The sequence below is a fragment of the Vidua macroura genome, chromosome 27 (assembly GCF_024509145.1).
Source record: "Vidua macroura isolate BioBank_ID:100142 chromosome 27, ASM2450914v1, whole genome shotgun sequence".
NCBI lineage: Eukaryota > Metazoa > Chordata > Aves > Passeriformes > Viduidae > Vidua > Vidua macroura.
The window spans coordinates 2,001,095-2,023,540 of NC_071597.1; the positions used below are offsets into that span (position 1 = coordinate 2,001,095).

The following is a 22,446-nucleotide window of genomic DNA, read 5'->3' on the forward strand; positions in this document are numbered from 1 at the left end:
CTCTGTGGGGAAGGGCACACGGGGCTGGGGGACCCTGCGTGACCCCCCCCCCCCCTTTTGTTTCAGGGACACCGCCGCGGCCGAGTGGGTAGAGAAGCCCAGAAGGTGCAGCCCCCCCGCCCCCGCTGCACCCCCGGCCCCCCCAGAGCCGGCACCGCGGGGCCGGGACAGACCCCCAGCGACAAAAATAAACCCCCTGCAGCCACCGCCTGTCCCGCCTCTGCCTGCTGGGGACACTGGGGACACTGCCCGGGGGGCAATGGCACTACCGGGGACAGCGGGGGTGTCACAGACGCTGAGTCTGGGGACAGAGGGGGTGCTGGTGGCTCTGGGGATGCTGGGGACAAGGGACACTGGGAGCACTGAGCCACTGAGGGTGTGGGGGACACCGAGCGGCTGCGCTGGGGACGCTGGGGGTGCTGTGACTGGGGACACTGGGGACAGCGAGTGGCTGTGCTGGGGACACTGGGGGTGCTGTGACTGGGGACACTGGGGACAGCGAGTGGCTGTGCTGGGGACGCTGGGGGTGCTGGCACTGTGGACACGCCTACGCGGCCGTCCCTGTCCCTGTCCCCGTCGCCGTCCGGTCGGTGCCAGTCGCGCGTGTCCCGCGTCTCCGCCGCGATGCCGGCGGCCGCCCCCGCCTCGGCCACGGGTGAGCGCGCACCGGGGGCCGGCGCGCGCGCACGGGCGGGCACGCGCGTGTGCAAGGTGCGGGGGGGGGGGGGGTCGCTCCTGCGGGCGCCGCGCGGGTGGGCGCCTGAGCGCGCGCGCGCGGGTGCGGGTGCGCGGGTGCGCGCGCGGGCGTCGCGCGCGGGCGCGGCGCGGCCCCTTTAAATCCGCGCTCCCGCCCGTCCCCCCCCTCCTCCCACCGCCCCCTTAAAGGGGCCGAGCCCCCGCCGTCCCCCCCCCTTCCCCACGCCGCGGGGCGCTGCGGGGGGGGGGGGGTCCCACCCGCGAGCGGGGTGGGTGTGCAAGCACGGGTGTGCAAGCACGGGTGAGCGGGCACGGAGCGGGGAGCGCGCCCGTGGGTTTGCACGCGACCGGGGGCGCGCGTGGGGAGGCGCGTAGGCGCCCGCGGGGGCGCGCGTGTCGGCGAGGGCGCGCACGCGCGTGCGCGGCGGTGTCGGGGCGCGGGGGGGGCCGGCCCGTGGGTCCGCACTCGCGCGTGGGCGCGCTCAGGTGGTTTGCACGCGCGGGTGCTCGCGTGCGCGTGAACACGCGGGAGACGCGCGCGGGCCATGCCCGCGCCCGTGAGCTCACGCCGCGCTCCCCAACCTCCCCCCCCCCCCCCACCAACCCCCCTCCCGCCCCCTCCCCTCCGTGCAAAGCGGCCGGAGCGTGCCCGGTGCACACGCGTGTGCAAGGCGGGGGGGGGGGGCGCGGGGCCGGCGCGGGTGGGGGCTCCACGCGGGGCCGGGGGGTTGCGGGGGGGGGGGGGGGGGCGGCGGTACCCGGATCTGGGGCGGGGGAGCCCGGCCCCGCAGCCATGAGCCGCCCCGGCCCCGGGTCCCCGCCGCCCGGCCCGGCCCCCGCCCGCGCCCCCCCGGCACCCCCAGGTACGGGGGGGGCCGGGAGGGGCTGGGGGCGATGCCCCGCGGGGGGGGGGTGAGGGCGCTCGGGGGGCGGCGCGGGTTGGGGATGCGGTGGGGGATGAGACAGGTGGAGGGAGACGGGGTTGGGGGTTCGGGTGGCGCTGTGACCCCCACCTCCATGGGGGGGGTGCTGATGGATGTCCCCCCCCCCGCCCCCCCGGCTGCATCGCCATCGTCCCCCGCCATTGCAGCGCAGCCGCGCAGCCGCTCCCGCCCCCGCGGCCCCGGATGCGGCCCCCCCTCAATTGCATCGCCCCCCCCCCCCCATCACATCGCAGCCCGCATCGCCCCCCCCATTGCACCCCTCCCCCTTCCACTGCCCCCCCCGCATCACCCCCCCCCCCCCCTTGCAGCCACCCCCCGTTGTCGGTGCTCCGGGGGGCTTTTGACCGCACGGTGACAATTTGGAGGGGGGGGTCCCCCGCTGAACGAGGAGGGGGCATTTCCGTACTGCCAGAGGACCCCGACCCTTGTCCCCGTTATGGGGGGGGGGCTGTGACTGGAATGGGGGGGACATGATCTCCCCCGCCTGCGCTTTCACCCACGCTGCTGCTCCTCCCCCCACTCCGTGTCTCCCCCGTGTCCCTGCGTGTGTCCCCCCCCACCCCGTGTCCCTGTGTGTGTCCCTGTGTGTGTCCCCCCCCCCCAGCCATGCAGCAGGTTCTGGACAACCTGATGGGGCTCCCGGGGACCCCGGGGGTGGCCGACCTCGACCTCATCTTCCTCCGCGGCATCATGGAGAGCCCCATCGTCCGTTCCCTGGCCAAGGTACGGGGGGCGCGGGGGGCGCGGGACCCCCTCGGCAGCCCCGGGACGTGCGGGGGCTGCCCCCCCGTGTGTGTGTGCCTGTGCACGGGTCCTGTGTGCGCGCGTGTGTCCCTATTCCCCGCACCCAGGGGTCCCTAATCCCCCCCAGCACCCCCAGATCCCTAATTCCCCCTGTCCCTGGAGTCCCTAATCCCCCCCAGCACCCCCAAATCCATAATTCCCCCTGTCCCTGGGGGTCCCTAATCCCCCCCCCAAATCCCTAATTCCCCCTGTCCCTCAGGGTCCCCTACAACTCTGCTGTCCCCAACCCCTGACCCCCCCGGCTCCATGATCCCCTCGGCCCCTCCGAGTGTCCCTAATCTCCCCTTCCTCCCAGAGGTCCCTCTTGCCCTCCCCCTGCATCCGGGGGTCCCTAATCCGCCCCAGGGGTCCTTGGGGACGCCCTGTCCCACCGGAGGGTCCCCGATCCCCTCAAGCGCTGGAGATCCCGGATCGCCCCGGGGCTCCCGGATCCCCCCGGCACTTGGGGGTCTCGGCCCTTACCCGCCCGTCCCCGGGGGTGCCCCCGCTGTCCCCAGGCGCACGAGCGGCTGGAGGAGCGGAAGCTGGAGGCGGTGCGCGGGGACAACCTGGCGCTGGTGCAGGAGATCCTGCGGGATATCGGGCGCCTGGCGCGGCCCGACGCGCAGGGAGCGGCGGCGGAGCTGGCCCGGATCCTGCGGGAACCGCACTTCCAGGTGCGTGGCACACGAGCGGGACCCTCCGTCCTGTGCCGCAAGGCGTGACACGCGTGTGCCAGCCGTGCGGGACACAGGGGTGACCCCCACGCCCCGCGTGTCCCAGTCGCTGCTGGAGACCCACGACTCGGTGGCTGCCAAGAGTTACGACCCCCCCCCGAGCAGCCCCGGCCCGGAGCCCTCGCTGGGGTCGCAGCCCGTGCCCCCCGACGCCGTGCGCATGGTGGGCATCCGCAAGGCAGCCGGGGAGAACCTGGTGAGCCCGGCCGGGGTGGCACGCTCTGGGGGGCAGGGGCGCCGGGCAGCGACGGTGGGACATTTTGGGGTGCTGGGAGATTTTGGGGTGCTGGAGAGTGTTGGGGCGTTCTAGGGGGATGGGGACATTGGCAACATTATGGGATACTGGGGGCGTTGTGGGGTGCCGTGGGCATTGCGAGGCGCCGCGTGACTGGGAGCATTTTTGGGGTGCTGGGGCCGTGGCGGGGTGTCCGTTGGGTGCCGGGCGGGTGTCACGGGTGCTGCGGTGTGTCCCCGGCGGGGGCTGAGCGGGGCTGTCCCCTCAGGGGGTGACGTTCCGGGTGGAGCGGGGGGAGCTGGTGATCGCCCGCATCCTGCACGGGGGGATGGTGGCGCAGCAGGGGCTGCTGCACGTGGGGGACGTGATCCGCGAGGTGAACGGCCGCGAGGTGGGCAGCGACCCGCGGGCGCTGCAGGACAGCCTGCGCCACGCCAGCGGCAGCGTCGTGCTCAAGATCCTGCCCAGCTACCAGGAGCCCCACCCGCCCCGCCAGGTACCGCCCTGTCCCACCCGGCATCCCGCCCCGCATCACACTCTGCATCCCGCCCCGCATCCCGCCCCGTATCACACTCTGCATCCCGCCCCGCATCCCGCCCCTCATCCTGCCCCGCATCACACTCTGCATCCCGCCCCGCATCCCGCCCCGCATCCCGCTCCGCATCACACTCTGCATCCCGCCCCGCATCCCGCTCCGCATCACACTCTGCATCCCGCCCCGCATCCCGCTCCGCATCACACTCTGCATCCCGCCCCGCATCCCGCCCCGCATCACACTCTGCATCCCGCCCCGCATCCCGCCCCGTATCACACTCTGCATCCCGCCCCGCATCCCGCCCCGCATCACACTCTGCATCCCGCCCCGCATCCCGTCCCGCATCCCGCTCCGCATCACACTCTGCATCCCGCCCCGCATCCCGCTCCGCATCACACCCTGCATTCCACCTGCATCCCGCCCCGCATCCCGCTCCGCATCACACTCTGCATCCCGCTCCGCATCCCGCCCCGCATCCCGCCCTGCATCCCGCCTGCATCCCACCTGCATCCCGTCCTGCCAGGTACCGCCCTGCTTCCCACCCCGCATCCCGCCCCGCATCCCGCACTCACCACCCTGCCCACAGCTCCCCCTGCCCTGTGTTCCCATCCCGGTGTTGTCCCTCTGTCCGTGTCCTGTGCCCCTTGTCTGGTGGGACCCCCGTGTCCCCCCCTCCCGTGCCCTCTCTGCCGGGCACTGGTGGTCCCTGCCCTGTCCCCGTCCCCACACAGGACCCGGGTGCCGGCTGGCAAAGGGTGCCCTGTGCTGCCCCTCCCCGCCCCGTGCCAGCCACCCCCGTCTCCGAGGGGACAAAGCAGCGCTGTCCCCGCGCTGTCCCCGCGCTGTCCCGCTGCCGCCGGCGCGGTGCCCTGTGTGCCACACGGGCGTGTGTCCCTGCACGTCCCCATGTGCGCCATCGCGGGCGCGGCGCTGGCGGCGCTGGGCACCCTCGTGTGCCTCTCGGTGGCCGTGGGGCTGTGCCTGGGGGTGGCCGTGGTGGTCGCGTGGGGCGCGGCGGCGGCGGCCGGAGCCCTCTGCGTGTGCGCGGGGGCCGTGCGGGCCTGGCTGCGCCGGGCACGGGGGGGACACGCCGGCGGGGGGGGCTCCTAGCGGGGCACACGCGAGTGGCTGCGTGTGACACGGGTCCCGCGTGGGACACTGAGGCGCCGGGCGGCGGTGCGGAGGGGGCATCCCGGGCGTGCGGGGGTCCCCCGCCCCCCAAGCTGACCCCTCGGTCCCCAGGTGTTTGTCAAGTGTCACTTCGACTACGACCCGGCCACCGACAGCCTCATCCCCTGCAAGGAGGCCGGGCTCAAGTTCATGGCCGGGGACCTGCTGCAGATCGTCAACCAGGATGACCCCAACTGGTGGCAGGTCAGGGGGGCCCTGGAGGGGTGCTCTGGGGGGTGGTGGCGCTTCGACTCCATCCTGGGCCATGGAGGGCGAGACCGAGGGGTCCCTGTGGGCTTGGGGTGTGCCTGTGGGGTCCCTGGAGCTTGGATGCAGTCCTTGGAGCTGGGGGGGCTGCTTGGGAATTGGGGGAATCTCTGGAGCAGGGGAGGGCTCCTGTGTGGACTGGGAGGTCCTCGGAAATTCGGGGATTTCCTGGAGCTCGGGATGTGCTTCCCTATCGGGATTTGGGGGGGGTCCTTGGAGCTGGGGAGGTTCCTTGTGGAATTTGGGGGGGGGAGTCCCCGGAGCTGGAGGTGTTCCCTGAGGTCGGAGGGGTCTCTGGAGCCCGTGGGGTCCCCATGCGTGGCTCTGTGTCCCCAGGCGTGCCACGTGGAGGGCGGCAGCGCGGGGCTGGTGCCGAGCCAGCTGCTGGAGGAGAAGCGCAAGGCTTTCGTCAAGCGGGACGGGGAGGTGGCCCCCTCGTCGGGTACGGGGCCACCGGGGACACGGCTTGGCGGGGCGGGGGATGGAAGGGCCACCTCCCGAGGGGGAGCACGGCGGGTCCCCTGCGCCCTGTGACAATGTCCCCGTCGCCCCAGAGCCCTGTCCCCTTGGCACTGTCCCCGCAGGAAGTCCCCGATCCTCAGGATGATGTCCCCATGGCACTGCCCCTGCGGAAGATGCCAGCTCCCGTGCCCCTTGTCCCCGTGCCCCTTGTCCCCGTGCCAGGGTGCTGCCCTGTCCCTGTCCCCAGCTCAGCCAGCCCCTTGCCCTGGCAGGGGCCCTGTGTGGCAGCCTCAGCGGGAAGAGGAAGAAGAGGATGATGTACCTGACGACGAAGAACGCCGGTGAGGGTCCGGGGGCACGCCCCCGGGGAGGCGGTGGTGGCACCCGCTGGGACGGGGTGCCCTGGGGTCCCCAGGGACGGGTGCCAGCCCTGTCCCTCGCCCAGAGTTCGACCGGCACGAGCTGCTGATCTACGAGGAGGTGGCGCGGATGCCGCCGTTCCGCCGGAAAACGCTGGTGCTGATCGGGGCCCAGGGCGTGGGGCGCCGCAGCCTCAAGAACAAGCTGATCATGTCCGACCAGGCGCGCTACGGCACCACCATCCCCTGTGAGCGCCCCTGTCCCCCCGGCACCACCCCCGTCCCCGGAGCGTCGCTGTCCCCTGCCACCACCCCTGTGCTCCATCACCGTCCCTGTCCCCTGTGCTCATCTCTGTCCCTGCCAGCATTCCCGCCCCTGCGGCCATCCCTGTCCCCTGCCACCGCTCCTGTCCCCGCCCCGCTGGCATCCTTGTCCCCCGTGATCGTCCCCGCCCGCATGCGGGTCCCCGTGATGGTCCCCGCGGGTGTCACTCATGTCGCCCCCCGGCAGACACGTCCCGGAAGCCGAAGGAGAGCGAGCGGGACGGGCAGGGCTACCGCTTCGTGTCGCGGGGCGAGATGGAGGCGGACATCAAGGCGGGCCGGTACCTGGAGCACGGCGAGTACGAGGGGAACCTGTACGGCACCAGGATCGACTCCATCCGCGCCGTGGTGGACGCGGGCAAGATGTGCATCCTGGACGTGAACCCGCAGGTGGGGACACGGCGAGGGGACAGCGACAGCCGGACCGGACCCCCCCGTCCCCCCCCGGCCGCGGGGCTGAGCGCTGTCCCCACGCCCAGGCCGTGAAGGTGCTGAGAACGGCGGAGTTCGTGCCCTTCGTGGTGTTCATCGAAGCCCCCGGGCCAGAGAGGCTGCGGGCCATGAACCGGGCGGCCCTGGAGAGCGGCGTGGCCACCAAACAGCTCACGGTGGGGGTCCGGGGAAACTGAGGCAGGTTTTGGTGGGCAGGAGGAGGACACACAGGTCGCAGCGGGTGTCCCCCCACCATCCCTGGGGGTGATGGGGAAACTGAGGCAGGTTTTGGTGGGCAGGAGGAGGACACACAGGTCGCAGCGGGTGTCCCCCCACCATCCCTGGGGGTGATGGGGAAACTGAGGCAGGTTTTGGTGGGCAGGAGGAGGACACACAGGTCGCAGCGGGTGTCCCCCCACCATCCCTGGGGGTGATGGGGAAACTGAGGCAGGTTTTGGTGGGCAGGAGGAGGACACACAGGTCGCAGCGGGTGTCCCCCCACCATCCCTGGGGGTGATGGGGAAACTGAGGCAGGTTTTGGTGGGCAGGAGGAGGACACACAGGTCGCAGCGGGTGTCCCCCCACCATCCCTGGGGGTGATGGGGAAACTGAGGCGGGCTTTGGGGTGCAGGAGGCGGACGCCCAGCGCACGGTGGAGGAGAGCAGCCGCATCCAGCGTGGGTACGGGCACTACTTCGACCTGAGCCTGACCAACGACGACCTGGAGCGCACCTTCGGGCGGCTGCGGGAGGCCATGGAGCACCTGCGCGTGCAGCCCCAGTGGGTCCCGGTCACCTGGGTCTATTAGGGACCCCCGAACCCTCCCCTCAACCCCCCCCCCAACCCACCCAGGAGGGCTGGGGGGCCGAGGGGGGCTGTGTCTCACCCAGCGGTGTGATGAGCTCGCTGCTCAGCCCCGTGGGAGGCAGGGGGGGGCTCTCTGTAGAGCCCCCCAGGCCAAACCCGACCCCTCTGTGTCCCCCTCCTCTGCCCCAAATCTGGGGAGGGGCAGGAGCAGCCGGGGGGGGCCCCATGGGGGGCACAGCCCCCACACAGCTGAGTCACTGCCACAACCTGGGGAAGCCCCCCCTGTCCCGGGGGGGGACCCCCCGGATTGGGGATGGGGGGTGCGGGGTTTGGGGGGGTCCCCTCCCTGTCCCCCAGGCCACACCCCCCCTCGGGGACCCCCTTTTCCCCTCACCAGGGTAGGGGTCCCTCACTGTCCCTTGTGTCCCCTGTCACCCCTTCCCAGGTAGCAATAACCCCCTCCCCGCGCCCTGTAATTAACCCTTAATTAACCCTTAACCGACCTTGTAATTAACCCTGTCATTAACCCAGAGGGGGGCTGTGGCTGGGGACTCGCTGCGGGGGGGGTCTGGGGTGGTGACATGGCGTGTCCCCAAGGGACAGGGACACGGGGGGTGCAGGGTGTCCCTCCTGCAGCCCGTGTCCCCCCAGTCCCTGCCGCCGTTCACCCCTTTTTGGTACTTCGCTGTGAATTTTATTAAAGGAGAGAAAAATGGGTTTGTCCCTTGTGGCGAACGCGAGGGCGGGGGGGAGGTTGGTGTCACCTGTGTCACCTGTGTCACCTGTGTCACACCTGCCGCCTCACCCCCAGCCCTGTCCCTGCTGGTGCTGGGTTTTTTTTTTTATCTGCGAATCGCCATTTCCAGCCACTCTGGGGCTGGGAGGGCGCTGGGAGGGCTGGGGGGGGGGGTGCGGGTGAGTGTGTCACACGCGTGTCACCTTGCACGCCCACGGGGCCCTTCCTTGGTGCTGCCGGGAGGGGTCAGCAGAGCTGCAGGCACCGGGGGGGGGGGGCTGTGGGCGTGCAAGGGGGTGTGGGGGGCGTGCAAGGGGGTTTGCAGGGGGTGTGGGCGTGCAAGCGTGTGTGAGGGGGTTTGCAGGGGGTCTGGGTGTTTGGGGGGGGTGTGCAAGGGGGTTTTGGCTCCCTTGCACAAGCGTGGGTGTGCCCGTGTCTGTGTGCGCAGCGCCCTGGGGTGACACGCGCGTCCCCACCTCGTGCACACGCGTGGGCACCTCCCAGGGGCTGCCGTGGCCATGGGGAAGTCATAGGATGTCACAGGGTGCCATGGGGTCCTGTAGGGTGCCCTGTCCGTGGGTCCCCTGTCTGTGGGTGCTTTGCCCATGGGTGCCCTGTCCGTGGGTCCCCTGTCTGTGGGTGCTTTGCCCATGGGTGCCCTGTCTGTGGGTCCCCTGTCTGTGGGTGCTTTGCCCATGGGTGCCCTGTCCGTGGGTCCCCTGTCTGTGGGTGCTGTGCCCGTGGGTGCCCTGTCTGTGGGTGCCCTGTCCGTGGGTGCCCTGACTGTGGTTGCTGTGCCCATGGGTGCCCTGTCCGTGGGTGCCGTGTCCATGGGTGTCATGTCCATGCAGTGCCCTGTCTGTGGGTGCCCTGTCCATGGGTGCTGTGCCCATGGGTGCCATGTCTGTGGGTGCTGTGTCCGTGGGCGCCCTGCTCGTGGGTGCTGTGCCCATGGGTGCCGTGTCCATGCAGTGTTCTCTCCGTGGGTGCCGTGTCCATGGGTGTCATGTCCATGCAGTGCCCTGTCTGTGGGTGCCCTGTCCGTGGGTGCTGTGCCCATGGGTGCCATGTCCATGCAGTGCTCTCTCCGTGGGTGCCGTGTCCGTGGGTGCCGTGTCCGTGGGTGCCGTGTCTGGGAGCTCTGTGTCTTTAAGCAGCGCTGGCTCTAAAGCCGCTCTCTTGGCCCGTCCATAGGTCCATAGTCCATAATCCCCGTGTCCCTAAGCTGCCGTGGCTATAAGGGGTGGGGCTGCACACACCGGGCTGGGCTGTGTCCCTGCGTGTCCCTGTGTGTCCATGTGTGTCCCTGCCGTGTCCCTGCGTGTCTGTGTGTGTCCGTGAGTGTCCCTGCCGTGTCCTGTGTGTCCCTGCGTGTCCCTGTGTGTCTGTGTGTGTGTCCCTGCGTGTCCCTGTGTGTCTGTGTGTGTCCCTGCCGTGTCCGTGTGTGTCCCTGAGTGTCCCTGTGTGTCTGTGTCCCTACCGTGTCCCTGTCTGTGTCCCTACTGTGTCCCTGTGTGTCTGTGTGTGTCCGTGAGTGTCCCTGCCGTGTCCCTGCCGTGTCCGTACAGAGCCACACGCAGTGACAGCCATGTGGCCCATGCTGCTGCTGCTGCTGCTGCCAGCAGCCCTGGCCATGCTGGCCCTGGCCCGGGTGGCCCATCGGCTGCTGGCCCCGTCTGGCAACCCCTTCGCAGGGCCACCCCTGGAGCCACCAAGGCCACTGGTGACTGACCAGCGTGCCCGGGACAGGGTCCTGAAGCAGGGTGAGTGTTCTGTGTGTCCGTGTGTCCCGGGGGATGCTGGCTGTGCAGGGCTCGCCGTGCCCTGGCGGTCACTGTCACACGCGTGTGCGCAGGGTTCAGTGCCCGGCGCGTGCCGGACCGGCTGGACGCTGTGGTCATCGGCAGTGGCGTGGGCGGCCTGACGGTGGCCGCCACCCTGGCCAAGGCGGGCCGGAGGGTGCTGGTGCTGGAGCAGCACGACCAGGCCGGGGGCTGCTGCCACACCTTCCAGCAGCACGGCGTCGAGTTCGACGTGGGTGAGGAACCCCCGGCCCCCTGTCACCCCCTGTCACCCCCTGTCACCCCTTGTCATGCCTTGTCACCCCTTGTCACTCCCCCATCACCCCTACGTCCCTAAGACCCCACTGTGAACCTGCTGCCAGCCCCAGTGTGTGCCATGTCCCTGCCATGTCCCTGACATGTCCATACTGTGTCCCTGCCATGTGCCAGTCCCTGCCGTGTCCCTGCCTGTCCCTGCCGTGTCCCTGCCTGTCCCTGCCATGTCCCTACCATGTCCCTGCCATATCCCTGCCATGTCCTTGCCACGTCCATACTGTGTCCCTGCCGTGTCCCTGCCATGTCCCTGCCGTGTCCATGCCATGTCCCTGACATGTCCCTGACATGTCCCTGACATGTGCCAGTCCCTGCCGTGTCCCTGCCGTGTCCCTGCTGTGTCCCTGCGTGTCCATGCCATGTCCCTGCCGTGTCCCTGCCATGTCCCTGCCATGTCCCTGCCGTGTCCATGCCATGTCCCTGCGTGTCCCTGCCATGTCCCTGCCGTGTCCCTGCCGTGTCCCTGCCGTGTCCCTGCTGTGTCCCTGCCGTGTCCCTGCCGTGTCCCTGCCGTGTCCCTGCCACACCCAGATCCCACCCCGGCCCCTCAGTGCCACACCGGGCAAAACCAAGCCCTGCTCTCCACGGCTGCTCCCGCCGCATGTCCATGCCGTGTCCCCCTGTCCCCCCACCGTGTCCCCTGTCCCCACGCCGCAGGCATCCACTACGTGGGGCAGCTGCACGAGGGGAGCCTCCTGCGGGTGGCCCTGGACCAGGTGACAGACGGGCAGCTCTGCTGGCACCGCCTGCCTGACCCCTACGACGAGGTGACGCTGGGACCCCGGCGCTACCTGCTGCGCTCCGGCAAGGTGGCCTTTGTCACCGCGCTGGAGGAGCAGTTCCCCGACGAGAAGGCGGCCATCAGGGAGTTCATGAAGCTCTCCAAGGTGTGGCCCTGGGGTCACCTCCCCACGGGGGTGGCATGTCCCCAGGGAGGGGTCAGCTGGGGATGGTGGCACTGGTGGAGACGTGGCTGACGGGTGGACGTGGGGGTGCTTGTGCTGGGGAAGGGGCTGTGGGCACAGCGGGGACACAAGTGACAGCTGTGGTGGGGACAGGGGTGATGGGTGTGGTGGGAATGGTGGGGACAAAAGCAGTGGGCACAGAGGGGACGCAGAGGGGACACAGAGAGGACGTGGGTGATGGGCGTGGTAGGGACAAGTTCTGGGGACAATGAGGACATGGATGCTGGGGGCACAGGTGCTGAGCCACGGGTGGCCCTGGGGTCACAGCAGTGACAGCCCTGAGGACGTGGCGGTGGTGGCCAGGCAGGGCAGCGTTGCTGGTGGCACATGGCGATGTCACACAGGTGGCCTCGCGGCACGCGGCGCTGCTGGCCTTGCTGAAGCTGTCCCCGCGCTGGCTCGTCACCCTCCTGCTCCGCTCGGGCCTCCTGCCCCGCCTGTCCCCCGTGTTCCGCATGGCGACCACCAGCCACAGCCAGGCCGCGGCCCAGCTCACCTCCAACCCCGACCTGCGCGCCCTCTTAGGCTACCTCTTCTACGGTCAGGGGCCGTCGCGATAGGGAGGGGCTGTCGCGACAGGGAGGGCACCAGGTGGAGGAGGAGGGCGGCACTGCAGTGGCGGAGGTTGTGTCACGACGGGGGGTGGCACCATCACGACATGGGCAGTGCTGTGCTGGGATGGCGGCGGCTGTGTCGCGGCGGGAAGGGCCGTGTCGCGACACCGGAGGGCCAACGTTACACTGCGGGAGGGCCGTGTCGTGATAGTAGAAGGATGCGTCGCGGCAGGGGGGAGGGCACCGTGGTGACAGGGGAGGGCTGTGTCGCGATAAGGGAGGGCGACACCGCGGCGAGGAGCGCCGTGTCGCGACACGGGGGGGGGGGGGGGGGGGGGGGGCTGCCCCGCCCTGCGGCGGGGGCCAGCCGTGCCCGTGTCACCCGCCGCTGTCGCCGCAGGCACGGCGCCGCGGGACTCGAGCTTCCTGGTGAACGCGCTGATGGTTCACCACTACCAGCGCGGGGCCTGGTACCCGCGGGGGGGGGCGAGCGAGGTCGCCTTCCACGCCGTGCCCGTCATCGAGCGCGCGGGGGGGGGCCGTGCTGGTGCGCGCCCCCGTCACGCGCGTGCTCGTCGGCGCCGACGGCGCCGCGCTCGGTGAGCGCCGGGACCCCCCCCCCCCCCCCAAATCTCCATCCCCGAGGGATGGGGACGCGGTGGCAGCGCCCCGCGTGTCCCCTGACCCCCCCCCGGCGTGTCCCCAGGGGTGGCGGTGCGGGCGGGGCCCGGCGAGGAGGAGCTGGAGATCCGCGCCCCCCTCGTCATCTCCGACGCCGGGGTCTTCAACACCTTCGGGAAGCTGCTGCCCCCGCACGTCCGCAGCCACCCCGGTAATGTGGCACTCGTGTCCCCGTGTCCCTCGCGTCCCCGTGTCCCTCGCGTCCTCAGTGTCCCCAGCATCCCTGGTGTCCCCAACGTCCTTGTCGTTCTTGGCACCCCCGTGTCCCTGTCTGGGCAGGACCAGGTGTCACCCCGATATCCCCTGCACGGGCAGGACCAGGTGTCACCCCGGTGTCCCCTGCACAGGCAGGGTCAGGTGCCACCCCCGTGTCCCTGTCTGGGCAGGGTCAGGTGCCACCCCCGTGTCCCCTGTCTGGGCAGGGTCAGGTGTCACCCTGGTGTCCCCTGCACAGGCAGGACCAGGTGCCACCCCCCGTGTCCCCTACACGGGCAGGACCAGGTGTCACCCCGGTGTTCCCTGCACAACCAGGGCCAGGTGTCACCCCGGTGTCCCCGCAGGTGTCCGCTCCTGCCTGGCCATGGTGCAGCCGGGCATGAGCTCCTTCCTGGTGTTCGTGGGGCTGCGGGGCAGCGCGGCCGAGCTGGGCCTGCCCCCCACCAACTTCTGGATCTACCCCCACAACGACCTGGATGCCATGTGAGGGGTCCCGGCAGCCCTGGGGGAGGGGGGGGGGGTGGCACGGGGGGGGCATCACACCCCGGTGTTCCCGCAGGATGACCCGGTACGCCGCCCTGAGCCGCGACGACGTCCCCGAGAACCTGGCCATGATGTTCATCACCTTCCCCGCCGCCAAGGACCCCACGTACGAGCAGCGGCACCCAGGTACCCTCCGGGGGGGACCCCCGCGTCCCCCCAGCTCCCCTCCGGGGGCTCGGAGGCTCCACAATCCCCCCGGTACGGGGTGGGCGCTGCCAGGGGGGTGTCACCGGCTGTCCCCCCCCACCCCTCGCAGGCAGGTCCTGCATGACCATCCTCACCATGGCACGGTACGAGTGGTTCGAGGAGTGGGCCGGGAGCCGCCCCCCGCCACCGCGGCCCCGACTACCAGAGCTACAAGATGGACATCGCCCAGCGGCTGCTGGAGAGGGCCCTGCTCCGCTTCCCGCACCTGCGGGACAAGGTGCCCCAAGGGATGGGCCGGGGTGTCCCACAGGGCCGGGGTGCCTCGGGGGATGGGGGGGGGGGGGGTTCCAACCCGTGCCCCCCGACACGCCGCGAGCCCCCGTCCTGCGCAGGTGGAGTTCGTGGAGGCGGCGTCCCCGCTCAGCAACCAGCACTACCTGGGGGCTGCGCGGGGGGAGATGTACGGCAGCGAGCACGACCTGCGCCGCTTCAGCCCCGCCGTGGTGGCCGCCCTGAGACCCGAGACGCCCGTGAGGAACCTCTACCTGACAGGTGAGGGGCTGTGTCCCCACGTCCTGCTGTCCCCGCGGCCAGCTCCAGGCTTTGGATGGTTTCCCCGCAGTGGGTGGTGGCCACATCCCCCAAGGTGCTGGCTGTGTCCCGCCCCGGGGGTGGCCGGGTGCCCCCCTGGGGTGGCCGTGTGCCCCCCGGGGATGTCCCTGTGCCACGGTGGCTGTCCTCAGGGCAGGACGTGTTCTCCTGCGGGCTGGCGGGGGCCGTGCACGGGGGGCTGCTCTGCGCCTCGGCCGTCCTGGGCCGCCTGCTCTACGTGGACCTGCTGCTCCTCAAGAGGAAAATCAAGCGGCGCCAGGGCCGGCACACGGCGTGAGGGGACAGCGGGCCTGGGGACACCTGTCCTCGGGGACACCTGTCCTCGGGGATGGCTCTGGGCTGGGAGTGGCCCCCAGCTCAATAAACCCTGATGTCCCAGCGGCCAGCACCTGTCTTTGGGGAGGGGATGGAGATGCGGGCGGGAGAGGGACGGGATGGGGACAGGGACTGGAATAGGGATGGGGACAGGGATGGGATGGGAATAGGGATGGGGTGAGACTGGAACGGAGAGATGGTTGGGCTGGGGATGGGGATGGGATAGGGATGGGATGGGGATGGGCACAGGGAGCACCCACAGCTGGGGGTAAATGGGGGGTGCAGAAGCCCCTTAAATTTTCCCCCCTTCTCCCTTTGTACTCCCCGAGCTTCTCCAGTCCCGCCCTCCTCCCAGCAGAGTCCAGAATTCTTCACACTTTTAAATATAATAAATAGGGGAATTCTCAGTGGGACGGCTTGTGGAAATGGGGGGCCACGAGCCCAGGCCATCCGAGTGGTCCCGAAGGGTCCATGTCCCCCCGAGTGAAGGGGAGCGTTGTCACCAGCTGTCCTTGGAGGGGGTCACCTCTAGGTCCGGGTGGGGAAGCGGGGCTGAGCTGCGGGGTTGTGGCCACATTCGGGGCACGGCCCCCCGGGCAGGGGGTACAGGAAGGGCTTGGCTGTCACCTGAGGGCGAGGGGGCATCAGTGCGGGGGGACATGTGGCCCACTCAGGGGGTTCCCCAGGGAAAGAGGGTGTCCCCCTTCGTGGGCAAGGCAGCCCAGCACCCCATGCCCCACATCCCATCACCCCACACCCCACAGCCCCCCCGCCCCGGCCCCCATTCCGGGCTCAGCCCAGCCCCACATCGGGCGGGACCCACCTCGCTGTAGGGTGGGGGCTCCAGCCCCACGGGGATGGCGGCGCTGGGCAGAATGGGCAGCGTGGGCACCAGGGTCAGCGCGGGGGGCACGGAGCCCTGGGGGTCTCTGTAGGGCGGGGCGGGTGCGGGGCCCTGCGGGCACCTGTAGGCGGGGGGGGGCACGGGGTCCTGGCAGAGCTTGCGGATGATGTGGAAGATGAGGAGGAGGACGGTGATGGCTATGAAGGTGATGACGACGATGAAGAACATGGCCCTGGGGACACCAAGAGGTGCGTGCTGGGGGCTGGCGTGTCCCCGCCCAGCCCTGTCCACACACCCGCAGAGCTCCCAGGGTCTCTCCGTGTCTCCATCCCCCCGCCCCCCTCCCCAGGGACCCCTCCCGGTCATGGCCCCCTGGCCCCCCGCCAACGAACCCGGTGTCCCCCGGCGCCGCCGCGTCACCTCCGTGCCACAGCCGCACTCTGGACCGGGGCCACCCCACGGCCCTCGCCCAGCATCCCACACCCGCCGCCCTTTGCACCCTCCCTGCCCCACTGCAGACCTTGCCCTGGGTGGGGGGCCCTCGGGGCACCCCCCCGTGGGTCAGTTTGGGGTGATTTGGGCCACTTTGGGGGCTTTTTGAAGGGTGGGACCATGCCAAGGGGGGCTGGCACCTTGCTGAGGGGGGCTGTCCCCGAACTGGGGGGATGAGAGGGGTGGCCTGGGTGGCGCAGGGCGTGCTCAGGGTGACACAAGGGGTGTTCGGGGTGGCACAGGGGACCCCTGGCCCTGCCAGGAGTCGTGCCCGGCCCGAGGGGAGGGCGAGGAGCCAGCGGTGAGGCTGAAGGAGCGAGATCCCCCCGCGGGTGTGAAGAGCCGCCGGCTCAGCGCCGTAAGCTCCCAAATCCCATCAGCGGCTGAGCCCCGCGCCGGGGCGAGAGGGGGGCGATCCGGGGGCGATCCGGGGGCGATCCGGGGGTGATCCGGAGGTGATCCGGGGGTGATCCGGAGGTGATCCAGGGGTGATCCGGGGGGGGAGGCGGGGGATGAACCGGAGGTGATCCTGAGGTGATCCGGAGGCGATCCGGGGGTGAGCCAGAGGTGATCCGGGGGGTGAGCCGGTGGGTGAACCTGGCGTGATCCGGGGGTGATCTGGAGGTGCCCCACGCTGCGCCCCCGGCCCCGCGACAGCGGGTGACAAAGCGGGTGAGTGGCCCGAGAGCAGACGAGGAGGCGGTGGCAGGTGTGGGGCCAAGGGGACGGTTTGGGAGCGGGAGTTGGAGCCGCCGAGGGTCGGGGGCATCGGGCCGTGGGATGCCCTAAGCAGGATCATCCCCCTAAGGGGTTTAGGGCTGCCCTGGGCACCGGGGCTTGGCCGCACGGGTCAGGCAGCTCCAGCCGCGTAATTGGCTCAAGGGCTTAGCGGGGGATTTGCCACCACGTGTCCTCCCGTGCCCTGGTGGGGACCCCCCAGAATCGGCCTCCCGATGCGGCAGAGACCCCCCTCAGCCAGGCGAGCCCCTCCTCAGTGCTGGTTGAAATGAGTTTATCGGGTCTCTGCTGCCGGACACGGGGCTCCTTCACCCCCCGGGGCCGGGTGCTGCCCCCCGAGCCCAGCCCGGGGCGCTGGGTGGGTGTCCCCTCGTGTCCTCCAGGGCATGAGAGGGTGCCCGGGGCTCCCTTCGGGCTCCACACCAGCCGCGGGGAATGAAATCCCAGCTGGAGGCAGAAACATCCGCGACGCCAGGTGGGTGCTGGTGGCCGAACCGGGCAGGAACGGGAACGGGAACGGGAACGGGAACGGGAACGGGAACGGGAACGGGAACGGGAACGGGAACGGAGGGTGCACACACCTGGACACACACACACAGACGGACGGACACACACACGGACACACAGACGGTCGCACACGCACATCATCCCCGGGCACACGGACCCTGTGCCTGCAGGGACGGCTGTGCCAACCCCGCGCCCGGCTGCCAAGGCTGCCACGGTGCCACCAGCCCCGGCGCAGGGACAAGCGCCATCCTCAGCCGTGTCCCCAGGTGACCCCGTCTCGCCGCTCTCCCGTTTCCCAGGCCAGGGCGGCGTCCCGGGAGGGGACACGCGGGACAGCCGGGCACCGGTGCCGCCCGGGCACAGCCACACCGGGGTGGGACACGCCGCTGTCCCCGCTAAATCCTCGCCGTGGTACGAGGCAGGGAGGACCCCGGCCCCCCCCCCGCCCTCTCCGGGCTGCCTCGGCCGCGCTGTCGGCGCTCGCAGACGCGCGGTTGCGTAACCCGCGGTGACGGGGCCCCCCAAAAAACCTAAGAACCGGCGATGGCTGCGACCCCACGGCGGGGCGGGGCCGGGGCCCCGCAGGCGCTCCCTGTGTGCCTCGGTTTCCCTGGGAGAGCGGGGGCCGGGATGCCCCGTGTGGAAGGAGGTGCCCGGCCGCGTGTCCCTGTCCCCTCCCCAGGGCCGCTCGGGCCGTGGGGTGCGCACACACGCGCTGTGCTCGCTGCCCTGCGTGCACACGCGTGTGCAAGCGTGTCCGAGTGTGCACAGGCACACGCACGACCGAGATCCCCACACGGACCCCCCCACACGCTCCTCGGCCACCGCGACGCTGCCGAGAGGACCCCGTGTGTCCCCGTGTCACCATCCCCATCCAGGCCACCGTCCCCCCAGCCCCCTCCCCGCCCCCGCCTGGCCCCGTGCCCCCCTTCCCCACCGCGGCCCCTCTCCCCTCCCTCGGCCCAGCCTTTTCCCTTCCAGCTCCCTGTTTGAAGCTATTTTTTCCACAGCTCCTGCCAAGAGCCGCTAATGAGAAACAAACGGGCTCCTCGGCCGCGGCTGCTCCCGGCCCACACACCTCCGGCCGCGGGGCCGGGCTTGCACCTCCCGGTGCCCTCCTGGCAGCGGCCCCGGGCACCTGCATCCTCCCCACCTGGCACCGGCACCGGGCATCTGCATCCTGCCCAGCTGGCACCGCCGTCCTCGCCATCAGCACCGTCCTTGGGCACCTCCACCCTCCCTGCCCGGCACCATCCCTGGGCATCTCCATCCACTCATGTGCCACCATTGCCGGCTGTCTCTGTCCTGCCCATGTGCCACCATCCCAGGCATCTCCATCCCCCCATCCAGCACAATTCTCGGGCATCTCCATCCTCCCAGGGCATCTCTGTCCTGCACACATGTCACCATCCCTGAGCATCTTAACTGTCCCCATCTGTCACCATCCCAGGGTGTCACCAACCTGCCCCTCCAGCACCATCGCTGAGCATCTCCATCCTGCCCACCCAGCATCACCCACGGGCATCTCTGTCCTGTCCATGTGCCACTCTCCCTGGGCATCTCTGTGCTGCCCAGGTGCCACCATCCCTGGGCACCTCATCCTCTCCTCTTGTCACCATCCCAGGGCATTTCCATCCTGCCACCATCCCTGGGGTCTGCGCCCCGCTGCAGGGCAGGGCTGGGCCGGGCCCAGGTGCCACCAGGCTCTGAGCACCTCGGTGTCCCCTCTTCCCCCGTGTCCCGTGCCTGTGACCAGGCCGGGTGCCAGAGCGGTGCCGGGGGCGGGGAGGAGCGAGGTGCGAGGGAGTCCCGAGCTGTCCCCCCCGCCGGCTCCCCCGCTCCCCCGCCCGGCCCGGGCTCGGCCGGGGCCGCAGCCAAGCCCGTGCTGTTCCAGTTGGCCCCGGCCCGGCCCCAGTTATCGGCCGGTCACATTTTCCACTGAGCCGTGTTTGTGTTTGAGCAGCGCCGGCAGGAGGGAGGGAGCGCGGGAGAAGGGCAGGGACCCCCCGATCCCACCGCGGGGAGGGGGACAGCGTTGGGGGAAGGGTTTAGGGAGGCGGGCATGGGAGGGGGATTCCGGCCCGGGGAGGGGGGGCTGGCACTGAGGGTGGGAGCAGCACCCAGGAATGGGAGCAGGGATCAGGGTGAGCTCAGCGCCTGGAGAGGGAGCGGGACCGGGGCTGGGGACATCACCTGGGCTTGGAGGGACCGCAGGGCTGTGGGAGCAGCATCCGGGGACGGGAGCGGTACCCGGGGATGGGAACGGTGCCCAGGGATGGGAGCAGCACCCAGGGAAGGAAATCCCGGGGACACAGAGCCGGCACTGCCTGAGCCGAACATTCTCTCGTCCCACCCTTGAGGCTCCCTGGACAGCGACGGCCGAGTCAAGCCCACGTCAGGAGACGCCCCCTCCTCACGCTCAGGCTGTGGGGAGCAAATCCCCCCTGCCTGGGGCTCCGCAGGCCCCGGGGCCGGGCAGGTTCCTCGAGCGAGCGCGCCTCGGCCAGGCCGGGCCGGAGGGACGTCACGGGGCCGGATCCTCGCCCTGCTTCCTCGAAGGAGCCGCCGCTGCCGCTGCCAGGGTGACGCTGGCGGCTCGGGGCTGACCTGCTTTCTCTCCTCCGCCCCGGCATCCCTCCGGCATCCCTCCGGCCGGGCCCGGCCCCGCTGCGCCGCCAGCGCCGACGGCTTCCTGCGGAGGCGGAGGAATTTGGCTCCCGGCCGCGGGGCTGGAGCCGGACACCGCCGGCAGCGCGGCCACCCGGCACCGGCCGAGGGACAGCGGGGTTCCACCGGGACCGGGACCGGGAACGGGAACGGGCTAAGGGTGCCACCGCGGCCACGGCGGCATCGGGTGGGGTCGGGGGTAGCCCCTGGGGGTCTGTCGCTGGGAGCACACGCGTGACACAGGCGTGTGGCCGCGCACGCAGGGGCTGCACGCGCCTGGCACGCCTCGGCACGCGCAGGGGCTGCACCCACCCGAGCTCGTGTGGGGATGGAGAAGGGGTGGAGGGGCAGAGGGATGGGGGGAAAAATAAATAAAAAGGGTGTAAAGTAGTAAATGGGATGGATGGATGGATGGATGGATGGATGGATGATGGATGGATGATGGATGGATGGATGGATGATGGATGGATGGATGGATGGATGATGGATGGATGGATGATGGATGGATGGATGGATGGATGAATGGATGATGGATGGATGGATGATGGATGATGGATGATGGATGGATGGATGATGGATGGATGGATGGATGGATGGATGATGGATGGATGGATGGATGGATGATGGATGGATGGAGGGATGGATGGATGATGGATGGATGGATGGATGGATGGATGATGGATGGATGATGGATGGATGGATGATGGATGGATGGATGGATGATGGATGGATGGATCCAGGGATGGATCCAGGGATGGATGGATGGATGGATGATGGATGGATGGATGATGGATGGATGGATGATGGATGGATGGATGGAGGGAGGGATGGATGGATGGATGGATGGATGGATGGATGGATGGATGATGGATGGATGATGGATGGATGGATGATGGATGGATGGATGGATGGATGGATGGATGGATGGAGGGAGGGATGGATGGATGGATGGATGGATGAATCCAGGGATGGATGGATGGTGGATGGATGATGGATGGATGGACAGATGGACGGATGGATGGATGAGGGATGGAGGGATGATGGATGGAGGGAGGGATGGATGCATGCATCCAGGGATGGATGGATGGATGGATGGATGGTGGATGGATGGATGGATGACAGGTTACATGAGAGAAGGGACAGACAGGCAGCTGGCACAAGGGACAGCATCACAGCCAAGGGACACTTCACAGTGTGGCACCATCAGCCCCTAAAAACCCCCTTGGGTTCACCACAACCCCCTGTTATCCCCCCAAGCCCTGCGGAGCAGCACTGACCCCCTGCCCCCCTTGGGGGTGAGCCCGTGGGTGCCACAGGTGTCATTGGTGTCCCACAGCCCTCGGGGGTGGCACTCAGCATGTCCCCATGGCACAGCTGCGTGTGCCCGGGCCTGCCAGGCTGGGATGCGCTGTGCCCACGGGCAGGGCTGGGCACCCGCCTTTATCTGGCCCTGAGAGTGTCCTGTCGGTGGTCTGGGGGTGCAGCCCCCCGGTGCTGCCCGTGGTGCGTCCCCAAGCGCTGCCAGTGGCACATGCCAGCCCTGCCCGTGGCACGGTGTGGCGCGTCCCCGTTCTGTCCCACGGCACAGTGTCCCCAGCCCTGCCCGTGGCACAGCGTGGGTTGTCCCCACCCCTGCTCGCGGCCCAGCCCTTCCTGTGGCACAGCGTGGCACACCCCGGCCCTGCCGGTGGCACTGTCCCCAGCCCTGCCCGTGGCACGGCGTGGCAGTCCCAGCCCTGCCAGCGGCGGTGTCCCCAGCCCTGCCCGCTGCCCTGCCGGTCCCTCGGGGGGTGGTCCCCGTTCCGAGCCCCCCCGCCAGGGGTGAGCAGGGTGGGGCTTGGCCCGGCACAAGGCGGGGACCCCCCCCAGCCCCCCCCAGCTCCCGGCGCAGCCCCCGGGCCCCCCTCCCGCTGCCGACGTGGAGGCTGCGCCGGAGACGTGTCAGGGGTGGGGTGCGAGCCAAGGGCATCGTGCGCCCGCCCCGAATTTCGGTGGGGGGGGTTCGGGCCGTCAGCAGCCCCGCCGAGCGAGGAGGCGGCGGCCGGCGGGATGCGTCCGGCACCCGCCGCGTCCCCGCCACCGCCGCTGTCCCCGCGTGGGGACGCGGCTGCTCCCGGCGGGGCCCGCGGGCCGGGGGACCCCCCCCCCTTGCTCCCCGCTGCTGCCTCTGCTGCGGTCTGTGCGGGATCCCCGGCACCGCCCGTGCCATGGGGACACCGTGGGCTCCCCCCGGCCCCGCCGTGCCTCAGTTTCCCCTCACACGTGTGCAGAGCCCGGCGGGCGGGGGTTGGGTTTTTTTTTGGGGGGGGGGCGGGGGGGATAGGGAAAGACTTTTAAAGTTTTTCTGGCTTTGCCCCAATTTCATCCCTTTGAAACCCTTTTGTTGGGTGGCCGCGCCCCCTCCCCGCAGGCCACGCCCACACGGACACGCCACGCCCAGTTCCCCCAGTTCCCCCAGTTCCAGTCCCCCCCCCGCTCTATTTCCACGACGGCCGAGTCCCGCTGCCAAAGGGACGTGGCGGGGACGGGGGGGACACAGCGGGGATGGGGGGGACATTGTGGGG

The 22,446-nt window shown here is 70.2% G+C and overlaps 4 protein-coding genes across 10 annotated transcripts; 2 read left to right on the forward strand and 2 right to left on the reverse strand.

The window, feature by feature from the left end:
• The first annotated feature begins 591 nt into the window (after positions 1 to 591).
• Positions 592 to 8,466, forward strand: MPP2 (MAGUK p55 scaffold protein 2). Of its 7 annotated transcripts, none has more exons than XM_054000464.1 (12): positions 592 to 655; positions 2,245 to 2,363; positions 2,942 to 3,100; positions 3,207 to 3,356; positions 3,664 to 3,891; positions 5,173 to 5,304; positions 5,704 to 5,809; positions 6,102 to 6,170; positions 6,275 to 6,436; positions 6,700 to 6,902; positions 6,992 to 7,120; positions 7,576 to 8,466. In XM_054000464.1, exons 1-12 carry the CDS (start codon positions 625 to 627, stop codon positions 7,750 to 7,752), a joined length of 1,665 nt encoding a protein of 554 aa, XP_053856439.1. In that variant the 5' UTR covers positions 592 to 624; the 3' UTR covers positions 7,753 to 8,466. The 7 variants fall into 7 exon arrangements, with proteins under 7 accessions (XP_053856439.1, XP_053856442.1, XP_053856440.1 ...); XM_054000467.1 differs by lacking the exon at positions 592 to 655 and adding an exon at positions 691 to 711; XM_054000465.1 differs by lacking the exon at positions 592 to 655 and adding an exon at positions 915 to 997.
• Positions 8,467 to 10,028: 1,562 nt separating this feature from the next.
• LOC128819880 (all-trans-retinol 13,14-reductase-like) lies at positions 10,029 to 14,704 on the forward strand. The gene is given in 13 exon segments (XM_054000273.1): positions 10,029 to 10,250; positions 10,343 to 10,525; positions 11,259 to 11,488; positions 11,911 to 12,106; positions 12,521 to 12,651; positions 12,653 to 12,719; positions 12,827 to 12,952; positions 13,362 to 13,500; positions 13,577 to 13,686; positions 13,817 to 13,884; positions 13,886 to 13,984; positions 14,100 to 14,259; positions 14,451 to 14,704. Coding segments are annotated over 13 exon segments (1,830 nt in total). The 5' UTR covers positions 10,029 to 10,075; the 3' UTR covers positions 14,597 to 14,704.
• A 308-nt stretch (positions 14,705 to 15,012) lies between these two features.
• Positions 15,013 to 15,706, reverse strand: LOC128819978 (actin nucleation-promoting factor WASL-like). The gene is made up of 2 exons (XM_054000447.1): positions 15,458 to 15,706; positions 15,013 to 15,261 (listed from the first exon to the last, which is right to left on the reverse strand). The coding sequence occupies exons 1-2, from the start codon at positions 15,704 to 15,706 to the stop codon at positions 15,163 to 15,165; spliced, it is 348 nt and encodes a 115-aa protein (XP_053856422.1). The 3' UTR covers positions 15,013 to 15,162.
• Positions 15,707 to 16,346: 640 nt separating this feature from the next.
• LOC128819650 (basic proline-rich protein-like) lies at positions 16,347 to 22,091 on the reverse strand. The gene is made up of 4 exons (XM_053999888.1): positions 21,801 to 22,091; positions 19,633 to 20,184; positions 17,334 to 17,944; positions 16,347 to 16,755 (listed from the first exon to the last, which is right to left on the reverse strand). The coding sequence occupies exons 1-4, from the start codon at positions 22,089 to 22,091 to the stop codon at positions 16,347 to 16,349; spliced, it is 1,863 nt and encodes a 620-aa protein (XP_053855863.1).
• Positions 22,092 to 22,446: the final 355 nt, after the last annotated feature.

Bases quoted from the DNA above. Each gene is read 5' to 3' on its own strand.
- LOC128819978 (XM_054000447.1), bottom strand. From the start codon at position 15,706: ATGTTCTTCATCGTCGTCATCACCTTCATAGCCATCACCGTCCTCCTC. The intron at 15,262-15,457 runs GTGGGTCCCGCC...CCTCGCCCTCAG, and splicing joins AGCCCCCACCCTACAGCGAG to GTGACAGCCAAGCCCTTCCT.
- LOC128819650 (XM_053999888.1), bottom strand. From the start codon at position 22,091: ATGGCACGGGCGGTGCCGGGGATCCCGCACAGACCGCAGCAGAGGCAG. The intron at 20,185-21,800 runs GTCGGCAGCGGG...GGGTGGGTGCAG, and splicing joins GTCTCCGGCGCAGCCTCCAC to CCCCTGCGCGTGCCGAGGCG. The intron at 17,945-19,632 runs GTGAGGAGGGGG...GTGTGCACGCAG, and splicing joins TTGCTCCCCACAGCCTGAGC to GGCAGCGAGCACAGCGCGTG.
- MPP2 (XM_054000461.1), top strand. From the start codon at position 1,490: ATGAGCCGCCCCGGCCCCGGGTCCCCGCCGCCCGGCCCGGCCCCCGCC. The intron at 3,357-3,663 runs GTGAGCCCGGCC...CTGTCCCCTCAG, and splicing joins AGGCAGCCGGGGAGAACCTG to GGGGTGACGTTCCGGGTGGA. The intron at 5,810-6,101 runs GTACGGGGCCAC...TTGCCCTGGCAG, and splicing joins GGAGGTGGCCCCCTCGTCGG to GGGCCCTGTGTGGCAGCCTC.